This window comes from Mustelus asterias, chromosome 7, assembly GCF_964213995.1.
Source record: "Mustelus asterias chromosome 7, sMusAst1.hap1.1, whole genome shotgun sequence".
NCBI lineage: Eukaryota > Metazoa > Chordata > Chondrichthyes > Carcharhiniformes > Triakidae > Mustelus > Mustelus asterias.
In genome coordinates, this window is record NC_135807.1 from 16,334,914 (window position 1) to 16,357,851 (window position 22,938).

A 22,938-nucleotide genomic window follows, 5' to 3' on the forward strand; every position below is an offset into this window, starting at 1 on the left:
TGCCACTCCTTCATTGTCACTGGATGAAAATCCTGGAAGACCCTTCTAATAGTAGTGTGGATGTACCTACAACAAATGGACTGCAGTGGTTCAAGAAGATAGCTCACCACCACCTTCTGAGGGGTGATTAGAAATGGACATAAATGCTGGCCTAGCCAACGATGCCCACATCTTGTGAAACAACATAAAACAGTTTTCTCTCTCTGCCATTCCTTTTGTATCCTCTCTCATCCCTCCCTTTTATATCCTCTCTCGTCCCTCCCTTTTATATCCTCTCTCGTCCCTCCCTCTTCTCTCTCTCTCTCTGTCCCTGCTCATTTATCTCCACTGTTCGCCTTATTTTCCATTTCTACACCGGGACTTATTTGACCATGGCCATGTAACTTAAAACAGTGCGACTTTGTTTTGTATGAACCAGATTTAGGATGAATTTAGATATAAATGATTGAACGTGCCCATTTGTTACTACCAGACAAAACTGAAGAAGACAGAATCTCAGAAGAGGCAGATAACAGCAAGCCCAACAGCCTCATCACTATCTTCCGTTTTATTATGAAACAGAGTTATATATGTGCACTCATTGCAATGATGGTAAGTACAAAGGTGAAAGACTGATTTTAAAGTCACTGTTCTGTGTGCTGTAACACTGGTTCAATTAACCATAGAATCCTACAGTGAAGAAGGAGGCTATTCGGCCCATTGAATCTGCATCGACCACAATCCCACCCACGCCCTATCCCCATAACCCCATGCATTTACCCTAGCTAGTCCTCCTGACACTAAGGGGCAATTTAGCTTTGCCAATCTACCTAACCCGCACATCTTTGGACTGTGGGAGGAAACCGGAGCACCAGGAGGAAACCCAGGGAGAATGTGCAAACGCCACACAGACAATGACCCAAGCCGGGAACCGAACCCGGGTCTCTGACGCTGAGAGGCAGCAGTGCTAAACACTGTGCCACCGTACCGCCCCCTTGTGTGCTACAATGCTAAACTTGTACTTGGGAGTATTTATGGTGCCACTATTATTTGTGCAGCAGCAGAATTTTCTTAGATACAGAAAAATGCTTTGAAAACCAGCCTTTTCACACTGATCAGCAGATCCCAATATGTGAGATAGCCACTGCTAGTCCCACAGGTCGATAATGAATAGATTCCATTGCCGAGGCTTTGGACCCAAACTTTTATGAATGAACTCAAATATGGCACCAAGGCTGTTCAGAACCTAAGTCAAATTGGGGACAAAAAGTTGAATATTATTATTTTTAATACCAGATCAGAGTGGGTATAACTGGTGTTGATGTTATTCCAGCTCCAAAAGGACCATTGATGGGGTCATACTCTATATGCCATAAAACAAATTATAAACATTACTGGAGAAAGCTGTACATGCTATAATAATTTATTTTCTCTAATACAAGCCCTTTCTCAGCCGTGACAGAGCCAAAATCTATTGCTGAAAGTATAAAAAATCTTTTCACTTCTAACGTCATTCTTTTATCTTGACCTTCTTCTCGATAAGGTAATCTAAAAAATGCACTGTTCCAAGTGCACTGATATCACAAGTAATGGCCACATGTTTAGATAATTATTTAGGCTAGCAATATTACAATACTTTAACATTTTTATGAAACTGATTTTAAATTTTATTTACCTGCTAATAATTAGAATTAGAAATTAATAATTTTCTTCCAGCTCTGAGAAAGAGATCTTGGTTTTACTCTACTCCACCTACAAACTGGTGAGAGAGAGTTGAGGGGAGGGTCAAAATATCAGGTTCACAACCCAATCTCATTCCTGCCTTTGTAAATCTTAAGTGCAGAAATCAGGCCATGGACAAATGCAGCTCAGATTCTAATTAACAAACTGAAGCCACAGCCTGATGGCATCATTGGTATCATGACTTAAATTTAACAGTAACAGAAGGAACATCCAACCTGTCGGAAACCTGTTCCCAACCACCCTGATTGCAGAATTTTCCTCACCCCCACCCCACCCTGGCCCTTCCAAACGCAATTCTGTCCACAGTCCTAACTGCCGCCTACTTCCCTGAGCCTTATTAATTGTCAATCTCCTCCCAATTATCCAAATTCCAACCTCCTTCCAGCTTTCCGATTGCCACTCAGTCCTCATGTTCTTTTCGCAGTGCTGGGGACCATCCCCATTGGTACGCAGCTGCTGTCTCCTGTCATTTGTGTTTTTCTGTCCCTCACTAGCATCCTCCGTAGCTCTCTGTTAATAATGTGGTCAAAGATGTTAGAGATAGTGGTCAGAATTTGACACACCACCTCTGAGAACTGGCTGGCAGGTGGGTGGGGACATAAAAATGACTGACAGCTGTAGTGCCTTGCCTTTCACCTATACCCACCACTGATGGCATGTTTTCCAGCAGTGGGATAAATGTTCTTTGCCCGACAGCCCATGGGCTACTTAAGGCTCTTTAATGATTAATAATGGCCATCTAATGGCCTCCTCCCACTGGCACTGCAATTTTATCAGCAGCCAGGGGTGGCAATGCCATGTGGCAAGTCCGCCAGATACACTCTGCAGGCGCATAGAGGGATTACTTCTGTTCAGAAACCTTTGCAGGCTCATGGGAGGATTCCACCCCCCATTCGGACACTAGTTGAGGGGGGGGGGGGGGGGTGCATTCCTCCAGTTTGGACACTCTTGTGGGCTGATGAGGGCATCCTTCCTGTTCAAACGCTCTCATGGGCTCATGAGGGCGACCTCTGTTCTGACACCCTGGCCCATTGTGGGTCCTTCCTGTTTGGACACTCTTGCGGACTCGTTGGGGATGTGTGGTTTCGCCTGTTCAAACACCCTGTGTCAAACGAACCCGCCCTCCCCCATGGAACTTGACACACCATCTCTGGGAGCTGGCTGGCAGGTGGGTGGGGCATAAAAATGACTTACAACTTGAGTTGCCTTGCCTTTCACATATACCCACCACTGATGATATGTTTACCTCTGGGAGCTGGCTGGCAGGCTGGAGGCCAATAAATTGTTTCCAGAAATCCCATAGAAAGTCAAAACCAATGTTGCCAGCAGATCACTTCATCCAGTGCCATTCCAGAAATCCGCCCAAGAGCCACACCTCACATTCTAATCTGTGGTATTATTCTTGCCCCAGTCAGAAGACTTTCATTCCAAGTTCAACTCCAGAGACTTGAATGCATAATCTAGACTGACATTCCAATGCCGTAATGAGGAACAGATAAACTGTTCTCTCAGGAAAGCAATTTATTATTTTTAAAAATTCTCTTCTCTTTAAAACCTGTTTCTTTGTGGTAATTATTTGGACGAACTTTTTGCATAAAATTACTCTGAATAACAAAAAAGTGTTAAGTGTAATAAATGTTATTTGATTTACTGAAGCCTTTCTGTTAAAATCAAATAATCATTGTGAAAAATGTACATTTTCATTTATTTTAGGGGGTATATTTTGATATGTTGGTCAGAATTTTATGCTCCCCCAGAGGCGGGTTCTGCAATGAGGGGAGGGGAAGCGTAAAATTACATGGACAGAATGACTCTGGGATCCCGCCCCAACCCAGATGCAATTTCACGATGGGGCAGGCAGGGCCTTGGGCGGGAAAGATTATGCCCCTTCAGACTTGGAGCGCCCTCCCCTCCGGGACCTGGGAGTTCTGACCTTACCTCAAGTATGGTCCCAGAGCTTAGGCTGAGGCAGAGCGCTGCAGTACCTCTGCTGGCCACTGCAGCACAATGTCTGGGCGGGCTGGAAAGCTGTCGACTAAGCAAGTTTGCTGATAGCTCTCCAAGACAGGAATTCCCACCAAGGATGGACGGAGGTCTTGCCTACTGCCAATTAATGCTCAATTGAGTGTGAAATGGCAGTGGACCTGTCAAAGTTGGTGGGGAGGGGTTACGCACTGATGCTCAGGGTGGCAAATGCTTGCCATTAAAGCACTTAAATCACACTTTTTACTGAGCACATAAATCATTTTATTTTTAACAAATATCAGTTATGTTCAATTCCACATTTGTTGCTTGACTTGCAGTTTAAATTTGGGTTCATCTGAGCTCTTTATATCATCTTACTGGTTTCCTCTAGGCTTGGAGTATCACTTATCATAGCTGGCTCACCTTTGTCTTGTTGATCTGGTCCTGTGTACTTTGGATGGTGCGTGATCGGCGACGATATGCTATGCTAACATCTCCATTCATGGCTTTCTATGGAAATGTCCTTTTAACCCTGCAATATATCTGGAGTCTCGACCTCACAGAAGATGAACTTCCCGAGCTATCAGGAGTCTTAAAAAAGATGAAAAATAACCCATGTATCGAACTGAGTTCAAAGGTTGGTTTTAACAAGAGCAATACCTTAAAATTATTTTTTCAGTGTCCGCATGCAAATGTTTAATATGTTTGCCTGAAATTCTGCTCCCTGCTATTTTAGTAGAGGCCTTAACCTATTTATAATGGGCAAATGTAATGACATTATGGTTGTGTTACCAATCTAGTAATCCAATGACTGTGACTGATAATCTAAATTAACATGATTTCAAAGTCCACTGTTGCAGTTTCAAAATTTAAATTCAAGTTTTTAAAAATCTAGAAATAAAAGAAACTGAAAAAATGATCATAAAGTTAACATAAGACATTTTGAGCTGGTGGGGGTCATTTAAAGTTAAAGTTTATTCATTAGTCACAAGTAAGGCTTACATTAACACTGCAATGAAGTTACTGTGAAAATCTCCTGGTCGCCACAGTCCAGCGCCTGTACGGGTCAATACACCTAACCAGCATGTCTTTCAGAATATGGGAGGAAACCGGAGCGCCCGGAGGAAACCCACACAGACACGGGGAGAACGTGCAAACTCCACATAGACAGTGAATTGAACCCAGGTCCCTGGCGCTATGAAGCAGCAGTGCTAAGCACTGTGCTACCATGCCACCCATTTGGCCCTGTGAGCTTACTCTACCTTCCCAACCTCTTCCCACATTCCTTAATTCCATTTGTAAACTAAAATGAATCAATTCCTGAATTGAATAAGCTCAACGACTGAGCATCCACAGCTGTCTAGGGTAGAGAATTTCAAACATTCACAACCCTTTGGGTGAAGAAATTTCTCTGCATCTCAGTTATTAAAAGCCAACCCAAGAACAAAGAAAAGTACAGCACAGGAACAGGCCCTTTGGCCCTCCAAGCCTGTGCCGATCATGATGCCCTAACTAAACTTAAAAAAACCTTCTACCCTTACTATACCTTCTATTCCCTCCCGATTCATGTACCCATGTCCTCCTTATTCTGTTTCAATTTGATGGCCTCTTATTCTTCTAAACTCAAGGGAATTATAGGCTTAATCTACTCAATTTCTTATAGGTTAGCCCCCTCATCCGAGGATCCAGTTAATGAACTTTTGTTGCACTCCCCCTAGGAAAGGTGAGACATTTCTTAGATAGGGAGACCAAACCTGCACACAGTACTCCATGTATAGCCTCACCAATGCCCTGTTTAATTGTAGTATGGCTACTTTTATATCCCAATCTCTTTGTAACCAACGATAACAATGTACAATTGCTCATTGTACTTGCATGTTAACTTTTAGTGATCCACATACAAGGACACGCAGGTTCTGATTTTTCTATTTTTCTGATGTCCTACTATGTTTCTTCATTCTTTCTAAAAGAATGAGGTTATGTTTGTTACTTCTCAATCCTTGGGCACTCTTCTCGAATTGAATGCATTCTGGAAGATCAAAACCAATGCACACAAACATCTCTGCAGCTGCCTCTTTTCAAAATCTAGGATACAGGCTGCCTGGTCCAGGAAGATATCCTTGCTTAGCTCATTAATTTCTTGAGTATTATTTCTGACACTGATTTCTTTAAGTTCCTGTTTGCTATCATGAAAACAGGTTCAAAGTATTTGTTCAAAGTCACTGTCATTTCTCTATTTCCTATTATAATTTCACCTGTCTCTATCTCTAATGGCTTCATGTTTACTTTCACTAATTTCATGATTCACTATTTAAATACAAGGCTGTAGAAGTAGGGAACCCTGGATGACTCAGGATATTGAGGCCCTGATCAAGAAGAAGAAGGAGGCATATGCATAGGCAACTGGGATCAAGTGGATCCCTTGAAGAGTATATAGGATGTTGGAATAGAATGTTGGCAAGTCCACTACTGTTGCAGGCAGGGCATTCCACGCCCTTACTACTCTCTGAGTAAAGAACCTACCTCTGACATCTGTCCTATATCTATCACCCCTCAATTTAAAGCTATGTCCCCTCGTGCTAGCCATCACCATCCGAGGAAAAAGGCTCTCACTGTCCACCCTATCTAATCCTCTGATCATCTTATATGCCTCTATTAAGTCACCTCTTAACCTTCTTCTCTCTAACGAAAACAGCCTCAAGTCCCTCAGCCTTTCCTCATAATACCTTCCCACAATACCAGGCAACATCCTGGTAAATCTCCTCTGCACCATTTCCAATGCTTCCACATCCTTCCTATAATGCGGCGACCAGAACCGTACGCAATACTCCAAGTGCGGCCGCACCAGCGTTTTGTACAGCTGCAACATGACCTCCTGGCTCCGAAACTCAATCCCTCTACCAATAAAAGCTAACACACCGTACGCCTTCTTAACAACCCTATCAACCTGGGTGCCAACTTTCAGGGATCTATGCACATGGACACCGAGATCTCTCTGCTCATCCACACTACCAAGTATCTTACCATTAGCCCAGTACTCTGTATTCCTGTTACTCCTTCCAAAGTGAATCACCTCACACTTTTCCGCATTAAACTCCATTTGCCACCTCTCAGAAGGCAAATGGAATTTTGTCCTTCATCGCAAGAGGGATGGAGTTTAAAAACAGGGACATTATATTGCAGCTGTACAAGGTGCTGGTGAGGCTACACCTGGAGTACTGTGTACAGTTTTGGTCTCCTTACTTGAGAAAGAATATACTGGCCCTGGAGGGGATGCAGAGGAGATTTACTAGGTTGATTCCGGAGTTGAGAGGGTTGGCTTATGAGGAAAGACTGGGGCTATACTCATTGGAATTCAGAAGAATGAGGGGAGATCTTATAGAAACATATAAGATTAAGAAGGGAATAGATCAGATAGAAGCAGGGAAGTTGTTTCCACTGGCAGGTGAAACTAGAACTAGGGACCATAGTCTCAAAATAAGGGGAAGCAGATTTAGGACTGAGTTGAGGAGGAACTTCTTCACACAAAGGGTTGTCAATCTGTGGAATTCCCTGCCCAATGAAGCAGTTGAGCCTATCTCATTGAATGTTCTTAAGGCAAAGATAGATACATTTTTGAACAGTAAAGGAATTAAGGATTATGGTGAGGAGGTGGGTAAGTGGAGCTGAGTCCATAAAAAGATCAGCCATGATCTTATTGAATGGCGGAGCAGGCTCGAGGGGCCAGATGACCTACCCCTGCTCCTAGTTCTTATGTTATTATTACTACCCTTTGGATAAAGAAATTTTTCCTCAACAACACAATAAAAACAGAAAATGCTGGAAAATCTCAGCAGGTCTGACAGAATCTGTGGGGAGAGAATAGAGCCAATGTTTCGAGTCTGGATGACCCTTTGTCAGAGCTAAGAGTAAAGAAAATCAGAAAAGATTTATACTGAGAGGGTCGGGGGGAGCTGTAATGGAACTAAGGAAATGCAAATGAGGATGAAGAAGGCTCGGAGTGGTGCTAAAAGTGTCCATTAAGTGATCAGATGGTATGAATGACAGAATAGAGGTACAGATTGTTAAGGCAGTTGCCCTGAAAGGGGGAGAGGGTTGGGGGCAAGAAGGAGAGCAGGAATGGTGAAGTGGAAAAATGGAACTGAGAAAGATGGATGAATGAGATGAAGTTATGAAATTTTTCCTCATCTCAGTCCTAAATGGTCTTGTATTCTGAGATTGTGTCCCCTGGTTCTAGATTCCCCAACGAGGATAAACACCTTCCCTGCATCTAGTTTGTCCAGCCCCTTTTAAAATTTTATATGTTTCAATCAGATCTCCTCTCATCCTTCTAAAACAAACCAGACCAATTCAAACCAATCTCCTCATAGCACATCCCGGTATCCCTAGTGAATCTCCGCTGCACTCCCTCTATGGCTAGTATGTCCTTTCTTAGATAGGGAGACCAAAACTGCACACAATACTCCAGATGTGATCTCAACAAGGAAGGAAATCTGGCATCCTTTCCTGATCTGGCCTATATGTGACTCCAAATCCACAGAACTGTGATGGACTCTTAAATGCCCTCTGATATGGTCTGACAAGCCACTCAGTTTGAGGACAATTGGGACTGTGCAACAAATGTTGGCCCTGCCAGTGACACCCACATCCCATGAATGAATTTTAAAAAACACAATTTTATGCTAGCTATGCAGTAAATTCAACATTTGCTAAAAATGTACTAGCATGTCCATTTTATGATATTCTGTTTAGCTATAAAACGTTAAGAATTATTAATCCAGTTCATTCTATAGGCTATTAGGTCTAATAACCCAGAGTGTGGCGACTAGGGGATTTTCACAGTAACTTCATTGCAGTGTTAATGTAAGCTTACTTGTGACACGAATAAATAAACAAACTTAAACATTCGAACAGTAGTACTGAAAATTAGCCATGTCCCAAGCCAATCTCCAGCAACAACACTGGCATTGACAATGTGGAAATTATCCACCAAAACAGGACAATCCAAACCAATTAATTACCATACATGTCTGTTCTCAATCAACAGCAAAGTAATGAAATATGTTGTTGACAGTGCTATCAAGCAAAACTTACTCCCTAATAACCTACTCCTTGATGCTTGCCGGGGCTACTTGGCTCCAGATCTCATTGTAGCCAGGGTCCAATCATGGATAAAAGAACTGAGTTCAAGTCATGAAGTCAGAGTTACTGCCATGAAATCAAGGCAGCATTTGACTGATTATGACATCCAGCAATTCTACCAAAATTGAAGCCAATGGGAATTGTAGGTAAATGCTCCATTGATTGGAGAAAGACATTGGTTAGGCTTTTGGAAGCCAATCAGACAGGACCAGATTATTGCTACAGATTTCCTCAGGATATTGGCCTCAGCCATCTTCAGCTGCATTATCAATGTCTTTGCTTCTATCAGATGGTCAAAATGGGAATGTTCACTGATGAATGCAGGGTTCAGTAATGTTTACAGCTCTTCAGATGAAGCAAAATGAGCCCAAATGCAGCACAATGCAGGAGAATAAAAACAAAGTGCTGGAAAAACTCAGCAGGTCTGACAGCATCTGTGGAGAGAGACAAAGAGCTAAGGGGCTGAATTTTCTGGCCATGTACGCCTCAAGACTGGAAATTCCCACCCAAGGTCAACTTACCTTTAAATGGTCTGCCAGATTTTCTGTCCTGCCTGCTATGATTCCCACGGCGGGCAGGATTGGAACATTTGCCTCAATGTTTTTCCAGCACTTCCTGTTTCTTCAGCATTCACAGTATTTTGCTTTTAAGATCTGTACAATATTCAGGAATGGACTGAGAGGTGGCAAATAATATTCATGTCACGCAAATACCAAGTAATGACCATCTCCAAAGAAGTTAATTTAACATCTCCCCTTGACATGACATTAAATGGCATTACCATTGCTGAGTCCCCCACTATCAACATCCTGGGGGTTGTCATTGACAGGAAACTGAACTGACCAGCCATATAAATACAAAGGCAGGTTGGAATTCTGAGACAAGTAACTCATCTCCTGAATCCCCTAAGCCTGTCCACCATCTACAAGGTACAAGTCAGGTGTGTAATGGAATACTCCTCAATTGCCTAGGTGAATGGAGTCCCAAAAATACTCGAGGCTCAACTATTCTGGACAAAACCAGGCTATTTAATCGGCACCCAATTTACCACCTTAAGCTTTTACCCCTCCTACCACTGGCGCATAGTTGCAACAGCGTGTATCATCTACAAACTTCACAAAATTTCTATTTTCTTAAGGTGTAGATGCATATGTCACAATTTCATTGATTATGCCTGTGTTCAGAATATTTAGTGATATATTTTATTCAATAGATCCTGTGTGCACTGACATTCTGGCTGCTACTTCGCCAATATATCACAGAGCGTCGTGAAGCAAAGAAACTCGAGGAATCTGCCTTATCAGAAGTCAAAGTGGAGGAATTAGGTAAACCAGAATTATAATGTCATTAACTTGAGAAATCTTTTGAAGAGTATCTTCTGGATTTTATTGTCATGGAACATCTTGGTTTTCTTTGCATGAAAGAGGGGATTTTTACAGTAAATTCATTGCAGTGTTACTGTAAGCCTACTTGTGACACTAATAAATAAACTTAAACTTAAGCAAGATGCAGTAGATTTTGGTTTTCACCACCTGGGCAGTATCACCTAGCCCTCCAATTGAAAATAAAGCAGGTTCTTGAAAAGGTGCTTGATCTGTTCAACCAAATCACTGCCCAGAATATTACAGCCCAAAATCTAACCTTTGGGTACAAAAACTTGCTGTTTAAAAATTGTCTAGTCAACTTGGTATTTTTTTTTCATCTAGAAGATGGCCAACAAGGGAAGGAGATAATGAAAGTATTAGGAACCCTAGTGATGGGAATGTTTGTCAAGTATTGGATTTACATCTGTGGTGGAATGTTTTTCTTCGTCAGTTTTGAGGGGAAGATTGTCATGTACAAGATTATCTACATGATGCTGTTTCTGTTCTGCGTTGCTTTATATCAGGTACTTATTTCTGGTATTTAATGGTAGTGCCACATCTTGTATAAAATATAAAACCGTATATGCTATACAAGTGATATTCCTTAGCTGTAGTATTTCTTAAGTTTTCTCTTTGATTAATAATATTTAACTGTTAAAGAATAAATGACAGTTTTCCCAAACAGCCTTACACACTGATTATTTTAGTTATGCATTTCTGTTGTTAAAATAATTAACATGCTGAATTATTGTTTTACCTTAGTCAAGGAATTATTGCTTCTGATATTACACCTTAATCCATGATTTATATTTCCTCCAAATTTAGGATAGTACATGATGTATCTGGCTGTCTGTTCTGTACCGGGTCATAAAGTTCTCTTTTTACCTGAATTCTAGATGGGTTAAGTGAATATGGGGAGAGTAGGAAAAAAAGCCCGGGAGCTTGGAGGCCATTGAAGTCTCCGGTGTTTGGGGGCATGGTCAGTCAGTGCCCAGTGGGCATTCTGGCAGTGCCCATGACACCATGGAAGTAGCCACCAGGCACCCTGGAAGTGCCACTTGGGCACTGCAGAGTGCCCTGGCAGTGCCAAGGGTATGGGGCCTGAGTGGGGACTATTGGGGGGAGGGGGGCTATGCAGGGGGGCAATGCAGTGAGGTACATACGGGGGGTCATGCAGTGGTTGATCATGATGGGCGGCATGTCAGCAGTCTTGGTGGGGTGGCATGTTGGGGGTCATGATGGGGGACTTGTCAGGGGTCATCATGGGGGACCCGTCAGGAGGGCCTTGGTGCCGATGATCCATGTCAGGGATGGGTGGGGAAACATGCCGCTGATGAGGAGTAGGTCCCGATGTCAGTGGGGGGGAGGGAGGGGCTCTCACAGTGCACTGCGAGGTTGGATGCTCTTGCGATATGGCGCTGGAGCACTCTAAAGCCGTGCTCACCGGTGTGTTTAGGCCCCACTCCTCCCCCCAGTACTGGCGTGCAACTCACCATTGTCCAAGTGTCGGAGTGTGAGACAATTGTAGTGTGGAGTGCTCCTGAGAGACCAACACAGATCGCTCTGTTATTCTCGCCACTAAGACACTTGGGCCGCAATGTAACCGGCACTGTTTTACCGGTTGCGTCCAGAATGGGCATGAAGCTGATTTAACTATCAATGACATTGTCGTCCGGACTCACTTGTACTTACCCCCTCACCGGTCGAGGTCCTCACCTGTGAGAATTACAGATGGTCCCCACTAGCAGGGATCAGATATGATGGCCTCTCCAATGGAATCGGAGGCCATTGAAGGCCCTGGGTGGCGTGGGCTAGGGCTGGGTGGAGCTCCTTGGACAGTGCCAGCCTGGCGGTGCCTGGCACCCTGGAACTGCACACTGGGCACCCTGGCATGGGCCACCTGGCACTGCCCACTGGGCCGCCTGGCACTGCCCACTGTAACTCTTCAATCTTATTGACTATATTTTATGCATTCACATAATTGCACAATAACCCTGATCCAGGCATCATTACTTTCTTCCTTACTCTAACTTCACAGATTAACGTACTATTCTCTATACTAGTGTTTTCTATTCCTCCCAGTTTTTTGTGCATCCTGGTGTTCCTCTCTAATATTTCTATTTGGTTTCCACACCCCTTTGGAATTAATTTAAAGCCATCCTAGCAAAATGCCCTCAAGGGACTCAGTCCCTGCTCTGTTCAGGTGCAAGCCATCCAGCTTATACAGGTGCTACCTCCTCCAGAACCAGCCCCAATCTCCCACGAATCTAAAACTCTCCCTCCTGCACCATTTTTCCAACTACACATTCATCTGCCTTATCCTCCAATTCTGCACTTACTTTCAGGTGGCACTGGGAGTAATGCAGAGATTGCTACATTGAGATCCTGCTTGCTTATTTTCTGCCTAGCTTCCTAAATTCTGATTGCAGAATTCCATCCCCTTTCCTGCCTAAGTCATTGGTACCAATGCTGACCAGGACCTCTGGTTGTTCATCCTCTCTCAGAAGAATGTCCTGTAGCTACTCTGGCATCAGGGAGGCAACATGCCATCCTGGAGTCACATCTATGGCTGTTCTCTCTGGAGCGGAGGAGGCTGAGAGGAGACTTAATAGAGGTTTATAAAATGATGAAGGGGATAGATAGAGTGAACGTTCAAAGACTATTTCCTCGGGTGGATGGAGCTATTACAAGGGGGCATAATTATAGGGTTCGTGGTGGGAGATATAGGAAGGATATCACAGGTAGGTTCTTTACGCAGAGAGTGGTTGGGGTGTGGAATGGACTGCCTGCAGTGATAGTGGAGTCAGACACTTTAGGAACATTTAAGCGGTTATTGGATAGGCACATGGAGCACACCAGGATGATAGGGAGTGGGATAGCTTGATCTTGGTTTCAGATAAAGCTCGGCATAACATCGTGGGCCGAAGGGCCTGTTCTGTGCTGTACTGTTCTATGTTCTATGTTCTATGGCCACAGAAATGCCTGTCTGTTCCCCTAACTATTGAATTCCCTCTCACTACTGCACTTCCCTTCTTCTTCGTCCCTTCCTGTACAGCCGAGCCACTCTTCTGCCACAAACCTCGCTCTAACTGTACTCCTCTGAGGAACCAGCACTCTTTCTAAAATGGAAAATCAATTTCTGAACGTGATCCAAGGCAAACCTGCGTAGTTTTCTTGGCGTCTTAGTCACCCATTCCTCTCTGCCTCAAGGCCCTTATACTGCAGTGTGACCATCTCTCTGGGCATGCTATCTATGTAGCTTTCAGCCTTGCAGAGGATAGGAATTCTCAGGCGATACTTTGCTGGTTCTTTGATTTGCTCTTCTACTTCCTGAATTTTCTGCGAAAAGCAATGGGTGACATATATGGATGGTCACAATGTAATAGTATGCATTTGTTTTAAATTCTTTCATGGGACATGGGTATCACTGGCAAAGCCAGTATTTGTTGCCCATCCCTCATTGCCCTCAAACTAAACATTTAAAGTGACAGTTCAGAGTCAGCTACATTGATGTTGATCTGGAGTCACATGTAGGCCAGACCAGGTAAGGGTAGCAGATTTCCTTCCCTAAAGGACATTAGTGAACCATCTAGATCTTAATGACAGTCGATAATAGTTGTTACAGTCACTATTACTGAGACTGATTTATATCCCAGATTAATTAGTTAGATTGGGGCGACATGGTGGCACAGTGGTTAGCACTGCTGCTTCATAGTGCCAGGGACTCGGGTTCAATTCCGGCCTCGGGTCACTGTCTGTGTGGAGTTTGCACATTCTCCCCGTGTCTGCGTGGGATTCCTTCGGCTGCTCCGGTTTCCTCCCACAGTCCAAAGATGTGCGGGTTAGGTAGATTGGCTATGCTAAATTAAACCTAGTGTCAGGGAGATTATATGTGGGGTTGTGGGGGTGGAGCCTGGGTGGACTCTATGATTCTATGATTTAAATTCCACCAACTGCTGTGGTGGGCTGGTGGAATTTGACCCCATGTGACTGAACTCCATTATCTGATGCACTTTCTAGCCATGGCAATGGGGATGTTTTTTCCCCCTGTTGTCAGTGGTTTGCCCACAGAAAATCAGCCAGGATCAGGACTTGTAACCAATAACAACATGCTAGGATTCTGCAGTAGCAAAAATATCGTGCAATTACTCGAAGTCATAGAGTCATAGAGGTTTACAGCATGGAAACAGGCCCTTCGGTCCAACTTATCCATGCCACCCTTATTTTTTTTTAAAACCCCTAAACTAATCCCAATTGCCCGCATTTGGCCCATATCCCTCTATACCCATCGTAACCATGTAACTATCTAAATGCTTTTTAAAAGATAAAATTGTACCTGCCTCTACTACTACCTCTGACAGCTTGTTCCAGACACTCACCACCCTCTGTGTGAAAAAATTGCTCCTCTGGACACTTTTGTATCTCTCCCCTCTCACCTTAAACCTATGCCCTCTAGTTTTAGACTCTCCTACCTTTGAGAAAAGATATTGACTATCTAGCTGATCTGTGCCCCTCATTATTTTATAGACCTCTATAAGATCATCTCTCAGCCTCCTACGCTCCAGAGAAAAAAGTCCCAGTCTATCCAGCCTCTCCTTATAACTCAAACCATCAAGTCCCAGTAGCATCCTAGTAAATCTTTTCTGCACTCTTTCTAGTTTATTGGCTTAATGAAAGGAGATTTTACTAAATTTAGCACGAGTTATCACTTAGTGGTAATGTGATTGATGTTACAAAGCGTGATCATTTTAGAAAACAATTAATGAGGTTCCATACAAGAATAATGAATAAATGAAATATAAGATAAAAGAGGATGTTGTAAATTGTATAATTAAGTAGATTATCAGCAGAAAATCAAGAGTGGTTCTGTATATTTGATAGATGTAAGTATGTCCTTTAATGTTTGTTGTATTCATGAATAATTTATGTTATGGACTTTGGCCTGCAAAAAATAGTGACTGCAAAAGTAATTTATTGATTATGAAGTGTGCTGCATATTTTTGAGGACCTGTGCATTGGAGAGAGCACATCCTGAGTGAGACACAGCCAGTGAATATGTGTATTTGGGAATTTGGAGCACAGTGGGAATTCAGTGCTGAGGGGGTAAGAGGCGCTTTTTTTATTTTTTCTTTCTAAGGTTTTAATCTTCAGAGAGTGGTCTTGCCCTGCTAATCATAGAATCCCTACAATGCAGAAGAGGCCATTTGGTCTGTCGGGTCTACACCGACTCTCTAATAGAGTATTTTACCTCGATCCTCTCCTCGCCCTATGCCTGTAACGCCACACGTCCACATGGCTAATCCATCTAACCTACACATCTTGGGATCCTAAGGAGCAATTTAGCATGGTCAATCCACCTAATTTGCACACCTTTGGGAAACCTGTGCTCCAGTTTCCTCTGACACTCCTCTGATACACTGGTAAGTCTCACATCAGTGGCAAGGAAACTATTGGAGAAAACTCTGAGGAAGAGAATTAATCTCCACTTGGAAAGGCATGGGCTAATTAGGGACATTCAGCATGGCTTTGTCAGAGGGACGTCATGCCGAACAAATTTAATAGAATTTTTGGAAAATGTGATCGCGTATGTGGATTAGGGAAGTGCAGTTGATCTGGATTTTAGCAATGCCTTTGACAAGGTCCCACATGGGAGACTGATTGAGAAGGTTGAAGCACCTGGAATTCAGGGAAACTTGGGGAGATGGATCTCAAACTGGCTTAATAATAGGACACAAAGGGTGGTGGTAGAAGTCTGTTTGAGTGACTGGAGGCTGGTGTCCAGTGACGTACCACAAGATTCAGTGCTGGAACCCTTATTGTTTGTTATATGCATAAATTATATAGATGATAATGTGAGGGGAATGATATGCAAGATGGCAGATGACAACAAGATTGGTAGGGTGGTTAATAGTGAAATAGAAGGTGGTAGGTTACAGGAAAATATAGATGGGGTGGTCAGAGGGTCAGAGCAGTGGCAGATGGTATTTAACCCTGATAAGTGCAAGGTGAAGCTCTTTGGAAGAAGAAACAAGATGAGGGAGTATTTAATGAATGACAGAACGCTAGGAAATTCAGAGAAACAGATGAATCTTGGGGTACATATCCAAAGATCCCTGAAGACGGAAGCGCAGGTGAATAGGATAGTTAAGAAGGCATATGAGACACTTGCTTTTATCAGTTGTGGCATAGAGTAACAACCCGGAGTTGGCAACATTGGAGCAGTCCAAAAGGTTGGTTAGGCCATAGCTGGAGTACTGTGTGCAGTTCTAGTCATGTCACTATAGGAAGGATGTGATTGCACTAGAGGGGGTACAGTGGAAATTCACCAGGATGTTGCCTGGGATGGAACATTTGAGCTACAAGGAGAGACTGAGGGGGGACATTATTGAGGTTATAAGATCATGAGGGATTTGGACAGGGTGAACAAGAAGCAGCTGTTCTCCTTGGTTGAGGGATTTTAGGTGAAGGGGCAGGAGATTCCTAGGGCATTTGAGAAAACAAAATTCACTCGAAGGTGGTGGAAATCTGAAATCCTCTGCCTGGGAAAGTGGTGTAGGCTGGAAACCTTACAACCTTAAAAAGGTATTTCAATGAGCTCTTGAAACATCATTGTAAGAGGAATTTCTAAGGTGTCGCACTGGGGTGTCTTGTACTCAGTCAATCTCACTCAACCAATACATAGACTATGAAAGTCAGCATGTAGTTAAAGAATGAAATGGAATTTTCTTTACTAATGCATGCATCAGGAGGGAGAATAGCTGATGAACACCGTTTATCATCTCTGCCTTAACATTACAAATGTAGAATTGATGTGCTGTTCTGAACACTTCAATATCTCACCCAGCCTGTCATCCAAACTGGAAGGTCCAATTACAATATTACACATTATTATCTTAGCCAATAACGTTCCACCTGTCAACAGAATTAGGAGATCATTAGCTCATTGCACCTAAAGATTCCTACGGCCTTACCTAGGAAACCTAACCCACATGCATCTGGTATATCCAAGGCCTCAGCTAACATCTGTGAATTTTAATTGGCGAAAGGAATCAATCTTTTGCCTGAATCCGGCCTCTCTTATCAGCTCGAGAGACTGCACTAGCCTTGCTACCCAGGAGTGAATATATTCCCATACATTCCAGGCCTCTAATTAAACTTGCTGCTGCGTATCCTAAACTGACAAGAAAAACTGCCTTTCTGTACTTCATTGTATCAAAACAATTTGGTCTGTCTACCACAGTGTTTCCCATCATGCTGAGCAGTTAGATCGCCCATTGGCCAAAGTTTACAAAACACATTAAGAATACAGTTTAATTTCATAATATTGGTTAAATTGTATTTGATTTGATTTATTATTGTCACATGTCCATTGTTCCACAGGAGCAGGCTGAGGGTAAGGGAGTGTGTTTCTGCATTTGATTTATTTATTTAATTTTCAGTTAAATTTGTGTTAAAAATCAGAGGTTTTTTTCCTTCCAAAACCGGAAGGAGGCCCAGGAGAAGCCTGGGGAGGTTTTTGGAGGGTTTAAAAGCAGGCTGCACTTTTGAGCGGGCAGCGTCGGGAGCGGGCAGCAGAGTGAGCAGGGAGTAGAGTGTGAGCTGTAAGGGCTTTGGCTCACAGGGCTTCGGGGGAAAGGGCGAAGCGGGGTAGGTTTTTTTCTTTTCCATTCCTATAAAGGAAAAGGGTAGCTATGAGTGATAGGCCAGTTTGTTGCTTTCGGTGTGGGATGTGGGAGTTCCTGGAAAAAGCTAGCCGCCCGGAGGTTCACATTTGCGCCATTTGTGGAACTGCAGCTCCTGAGGGACCACGTCAGGGAACTGGAGCAGCAGCTTGATGACCTTAGTCTAGTCAGGGAGAATGAGAGACAAATAGACATGAGTTATAGGCAAGTAGTTACACCGGGGCCTCAGGGGAAGACACGTGAGTCACAGTTAGGAGGAGTAAAGGTCATAAGGGTGACGTACCAGAGAGTATTCCAGTGGCTGTCTCTCATAATAGGAAGGGCTCGGCGACAGGTGTGAGAGGGGAGGGGAGTGAGCAATTAGTGGTGGGGTCACCTGTGGTTGTCCCCCTCCAAAACAAGTATATTGTTTTGGATAGTGTGGAGGAGGATGACTCTCCAGGGGTAAGCCACAGTGACCAGGTCACTGGCACACAGTCAGGTTCTGTGGCCCGGAAAGGAAAGAGAAGGATTAGGAGAGCAATAGTGGTGGGGGACGCGTCGGTTAGAGGCACGGACAGGCGATTCTGTGGGTGTGAACAGGACTCCAGGATGGTAGTCTGCCTACCTGGTGCTGGGGTACTGGATGTCTCCGAGCGGATAGGAGGCATCTTAAAAGGGGAGGATAAAGAAACAGATGTCATTGTACACATTGGTGCAAATGACGTAGATAGGAAGAGCAGGGGGATCCGACGAGAGCAATTCAGGGAGTTGGGAAATAGGCTAAAAAGTAGGGCCTCCAGGGTGGCAATCTCTGGGCTGCTCCCAATGCCTAGGGCCAGTGAGGCTAGGAATAGGGAGATAGTACAATTGAACGCTTGGCTAAAGGACTGGTCCAGGAGGGAGGGCTTCATATTCCTGGATTACTGGGAAGTTTTCAAGAGAGGAGGGCACCTGTACAAGAAGGATGGGTCACAACTAAATTGGAAGGGCATGAATATCCTGGCTGGGAGTTTTGCTAGTGCAGTTCGGGTGGGTTTAAACTAATATGGCAGGGGGGTGGGGATCAAAAAATTATTTCTACAAGTGTAGAGGCTGGGGACGAGCTTGGGGCTAGGACAAGGCTGGCAAAGAAGAAGAGCACTCTGGGGGAGGATGACCTCACTGGGCCTGGAGGTCTGGAGTGCATCTACTTCAATGCAAGGAGCGTAGCAGGTAAGACAGACGAATTTAGGGCCTTAATGCTTACGAGGAATTTGGATGTGGTTGTGGTGACAGAGACTTGGTTGAAAGAGGGACAGGACTGGCAACTGAATATTCTGGGTTACAAGTGTTTTAGGCGAGACAGAGGAGGGGCCAAAAGAGGTGGAGGAGTAGCAGTATTAGTTAGAGAGCATATTACAGCGGTGCAGAGGGAGGACAATTCAGAGGGGTCGTGTAACGAGTCACTCTGGGTGGAGCTCAGAATCAGGAAGGGCGCAGTCACTATGTTGGGGGTATACTACAGGTCCCCCAACAGCCCAAGGGAAGTGGAAGAACGGATATGTCAGGAGATAATAGATAGGTGCAGGAAAAATAGGGTTGTTGTAGTGGGAGACTTCAATTTCCCTGGTATAGACTGGAAATCGCGTAGGGCTGGGAGTCTGAATGGGGAGGAATTTGTAAAATGCGTACAGGAAGGTTCTTTGGAACAATATATAGATAGCCTGACTAGCTATACTGGACCTAGTACTGGGGAATGAACCCGGTCAGGTCTTCAATGTTTCGGTAGGGGAACATGTGGCAAATAGTGACCACAATTCTGTTAGCTTTAGGATAGTGATGGAAAAGGATGAGTAGTGTCCCAAGGGTAAGGTGTTGGATTGGGGGTAATCTAACTTTAGTGGGATTAGGCAGAAATTGGCAGCTGTTGATTGGGAGAGGCTGTTTGAGGGTAAATCCACATCTAGCATGTGGGAATCTTTTAAGGAACAGTTGTTCGGGCTGCAGGATAGGCATGTGCCTGTAAAAAAGAAGGATAGAAAGGGTAGGATTCGAGAACCGTGGATAACCAGGGAAATTGAGGGACTGGTCAAAAAGAAAAGAGAGGCGTATGTTAGGTCCAGGCAGCTAAAGACGGAGGGAGCTCTGGAGGAATACAAAGAAAATAGGAAAGAACTCAAACGAGGAATTAGAAGGGCAAAAAGGGGTCACGAAATGTCCTTGGCAGACAGGATTAAGGAGAATCCCAAGGCATTTTATTCATACGTTAGGAACAAAAGGGTTGTCAGGGAAAAAATCGGACCTCTCAGGGACAAAAGTGGGGAATTATGCTTGGAGCCCAAAGAAGTAGGGGAGATCCTAAATGAATACTTTGCGTCGGTATTCACAAAGGAGAGGGATGTGTTGACTGGGAGTGTCTCGGAGGGGAGTGTTGACCCGTTAGAGAAAATCTCCATTACGAAGGAGGAAGTGTTAGGTTTTTTAGAGAATATAAAGACTGACAAATCCCCAGGGCCTGATGGAATCTATCCAAGGCTGCTCAGGGAGACGCGAGATGAAATCGCTGGGCCTCTGACGCAAATCTTTGTCTCATCACTGGGACAGATGAGGTCCCAGAGGATTGGAGGATAGCTAATGTGGTCCCGTTATTTAAGAAGGGTAGGAAGGATAACCCGGGAAATTATAGGCCGGTGAGATTGACGTCCGTGGTCTGGTCGCCACACTACCAGAAGGACGTGGAGGCTTTAGAGAGAGTGCAGAGGAGGTTTACCAGGATGTTGGCTGGTATGGAAGGGCTTAGTTATGAGGAGAGATTGGGTAAACTGGGGTTGTTCTCACTGGAAAGACGGAGGATGAGGGTGACCTAATAGAGGTATATAAAATTATGAAAGGCATAGATAGGGTGGACGGTGGGAAGCTTTTTCCCAGGTCGGTGGTGACGTTCACGAGGGGTCGTAGGTTCAAGGTGAGGGGGGGAGGTTTAACACGGATATCAGAAGGACGTATTTTACACAGAGGGTGGTGGGAGCCTGGAATGCGCTGCCGGGCAAGGTGGTGGAGGCGGACACACTGGGAACGTTTAAGACTTATCTAGATAGCCACATGAACGGAGTGGGAATGGAGGGATACAAAAGAATGGTCTAGTTTGGACCAGGGAGCAGCGCGGGCTTGGAGGGCCGAAGGGCCTGTTCCTGTGCTGTATTGTTCTTTGTTCTATATATTAACATACAGTGAAAAGTATTGTTTCTTGCGCGCTATACAGACAAAGCATACGGTTCATAGAGAAGAAAACGAGAGAATGCAGAATGTAATGTTACCGTCATAGCTAGGATGGAGTGAAAGATTAATTTAATACAAGGTAAATCCATTCAAAAGTCTGACAGCAGCAGGAAAGAAGCTGTTCTTGAGTCGGTTGGTACATGACCTCAGACTTTAGTGTCTCTTTTCCGAAGGAAGAAGATGGAAGAGAGAATGTCCAGGGTATGTGGGGTCCTTAATTATGCAGGCTGCTTTTACCATTTATATAGACGATCTGGAGGAGGGGACTGAGTGTAGGGTAACAAAGTTTGCAGACGACACAAAGATAAGTGGAAAAGTGAATCGTGTGGAGGGCGTAGAAGGTCTGCAGAGAGATTTGTACAGGCTGAGTGAGTGGGCAAGGATCTGGCAGATGGAGTATAACGTTAACAAATGCGAGGTTATTCACTTTGGAAAGCACACCCCTGCTTCTACTTTCTCAGAAGACGAAGGAAATTTGGCATGTCAGCTACGACTCTCACCAACTTTCACAGATGCACCACAGAAAGCATTCTTTTTGGTTGTATCACAGCTTGGTATGGCTCCTGCTCTGCCCAAGACCAAAAGGAACTACAAAAGGTCGTGAATGTAGCTCAATCCATCATGCAAACCAGCATCCCATCCATTCTCTCTGTCTACACTTCCCACTGCCTCAGCAAAGCATAAGAACATAAGAAATAGGAGCAGGAGTAGGCCATCTAGCCCCTCGAGCCTGCCCCGCCATTCAATAAGATCATGGCTGATCTGAAGTGGATCAGTTCCACTTACCCGCCTGATCCTTATAACCCCTAATTCCCTTACCAATCAGGAATCCATCTATCCGTGATTTAAACATATTCAACGAGGTAGCCTCCACCACTTTGGAAGAAATAATAGCAAATTGGATTATTATCTAAATGGAAAGAAATTACAACATGCTGCTGTGCAGAGGGACCTAGGGGTCCTTGTGTATGAGACGCAAAAACCCAGCCTGCAGGTGCAACAGGTGATCAAGAAGGCAAATGGGATGTTGGCCTATATCGCAAGGAGGATAGAATATAAAAGCAGAGATGTCTTGCTGCATCTGTACAGGGCATTGGTGAGGCCGCAGCTGGAATACTGTGTGCAGTATTGGTCCCCTTATTTGTGGAAGGATATATTGGCCTTGGAGGGAGTGCAGAGAAGGTTCACCAGGTTGATACCATAGATGAGGGGTGTTGATTATGAGGAGAGACTGAACAGATTGGGTTTGTACTCGTTGGAATTTAGAAGGCTGAGGGGGGATCTTATAGAGACCTATAAGATAATGAAGGGGCTGGATAGGGTAGAGGTGGAGAGATTCTTTCCACTTAGAAAGGAAACTAGAACTAGAGGGCACAGCCTCAAAATAAAGGGGGGTCAGTTTAGGACAGAGTTGAGGAGGAACTTCTTCTCTCAGAGGGTGGTGAATCTCTGGAATTCTCTGCCCACTGAAGTGGTGGAGGCTACCTCGTTGAATATGTTTAAATCACGGATAGATGGATTCCTGATTGGTAAGGGAATTAGGGGTTATAAGGATCAGGCGGGTAAGTGGAACTGATCCATTTCAGATCAGCCATGATCTTATTGAATGGCGGGGCAGGCTCGAGGGGCTAGATGGCCTACTCCTGCTCCTATTTCTTATGTTCTTATGCTTTGCTGAGGCAGCGGGAAGTGTAGACAGAGAGAATGGATGGGATGCTGGTTTGCATGATGGATTGAGCTACATTCACGACCTTTAGTAGTTCCTTTTGGTCTTGGGCAGAGCAGGAGCCATACCAAGCTGTGATACAACCAGAAAGAATGCT

General features: G+C 44.2%; 1 protein-coding gene across 2 annotated transcripts in view; it reads left to right on the forward strand.

Annotated features, from left to right (window-relative positions):
* Positions 1-22,938, forward strand: part of piezo2b (piezo-type mechanosensitive ion channel component 2b) — an 825,142-nt gene that overhangs the window by 533,844 nt on the left and 268,360 nt on the right. For both annotated transcript variants that reach the window (XM_078215732.1, XM_078215730.1), the window contains exons 12-15: positions 473-591; positions 4,079-4,324; positions 10,043-10,154; positions 10,536-10,717. In XM_078215732.1, coding sequence (XP_078071858.1) covers positions 473-591; positions 4,079-4,324; positions 10,043-10,154; positions 10,536-10,717 — 659 coding nt within the window. The remainder of the gene's footprint in view (positions 1-472; positions 592-4,078; positions 4,325-10,042; positions 10,155-10,535; positions 10,718-22,938) is intronic.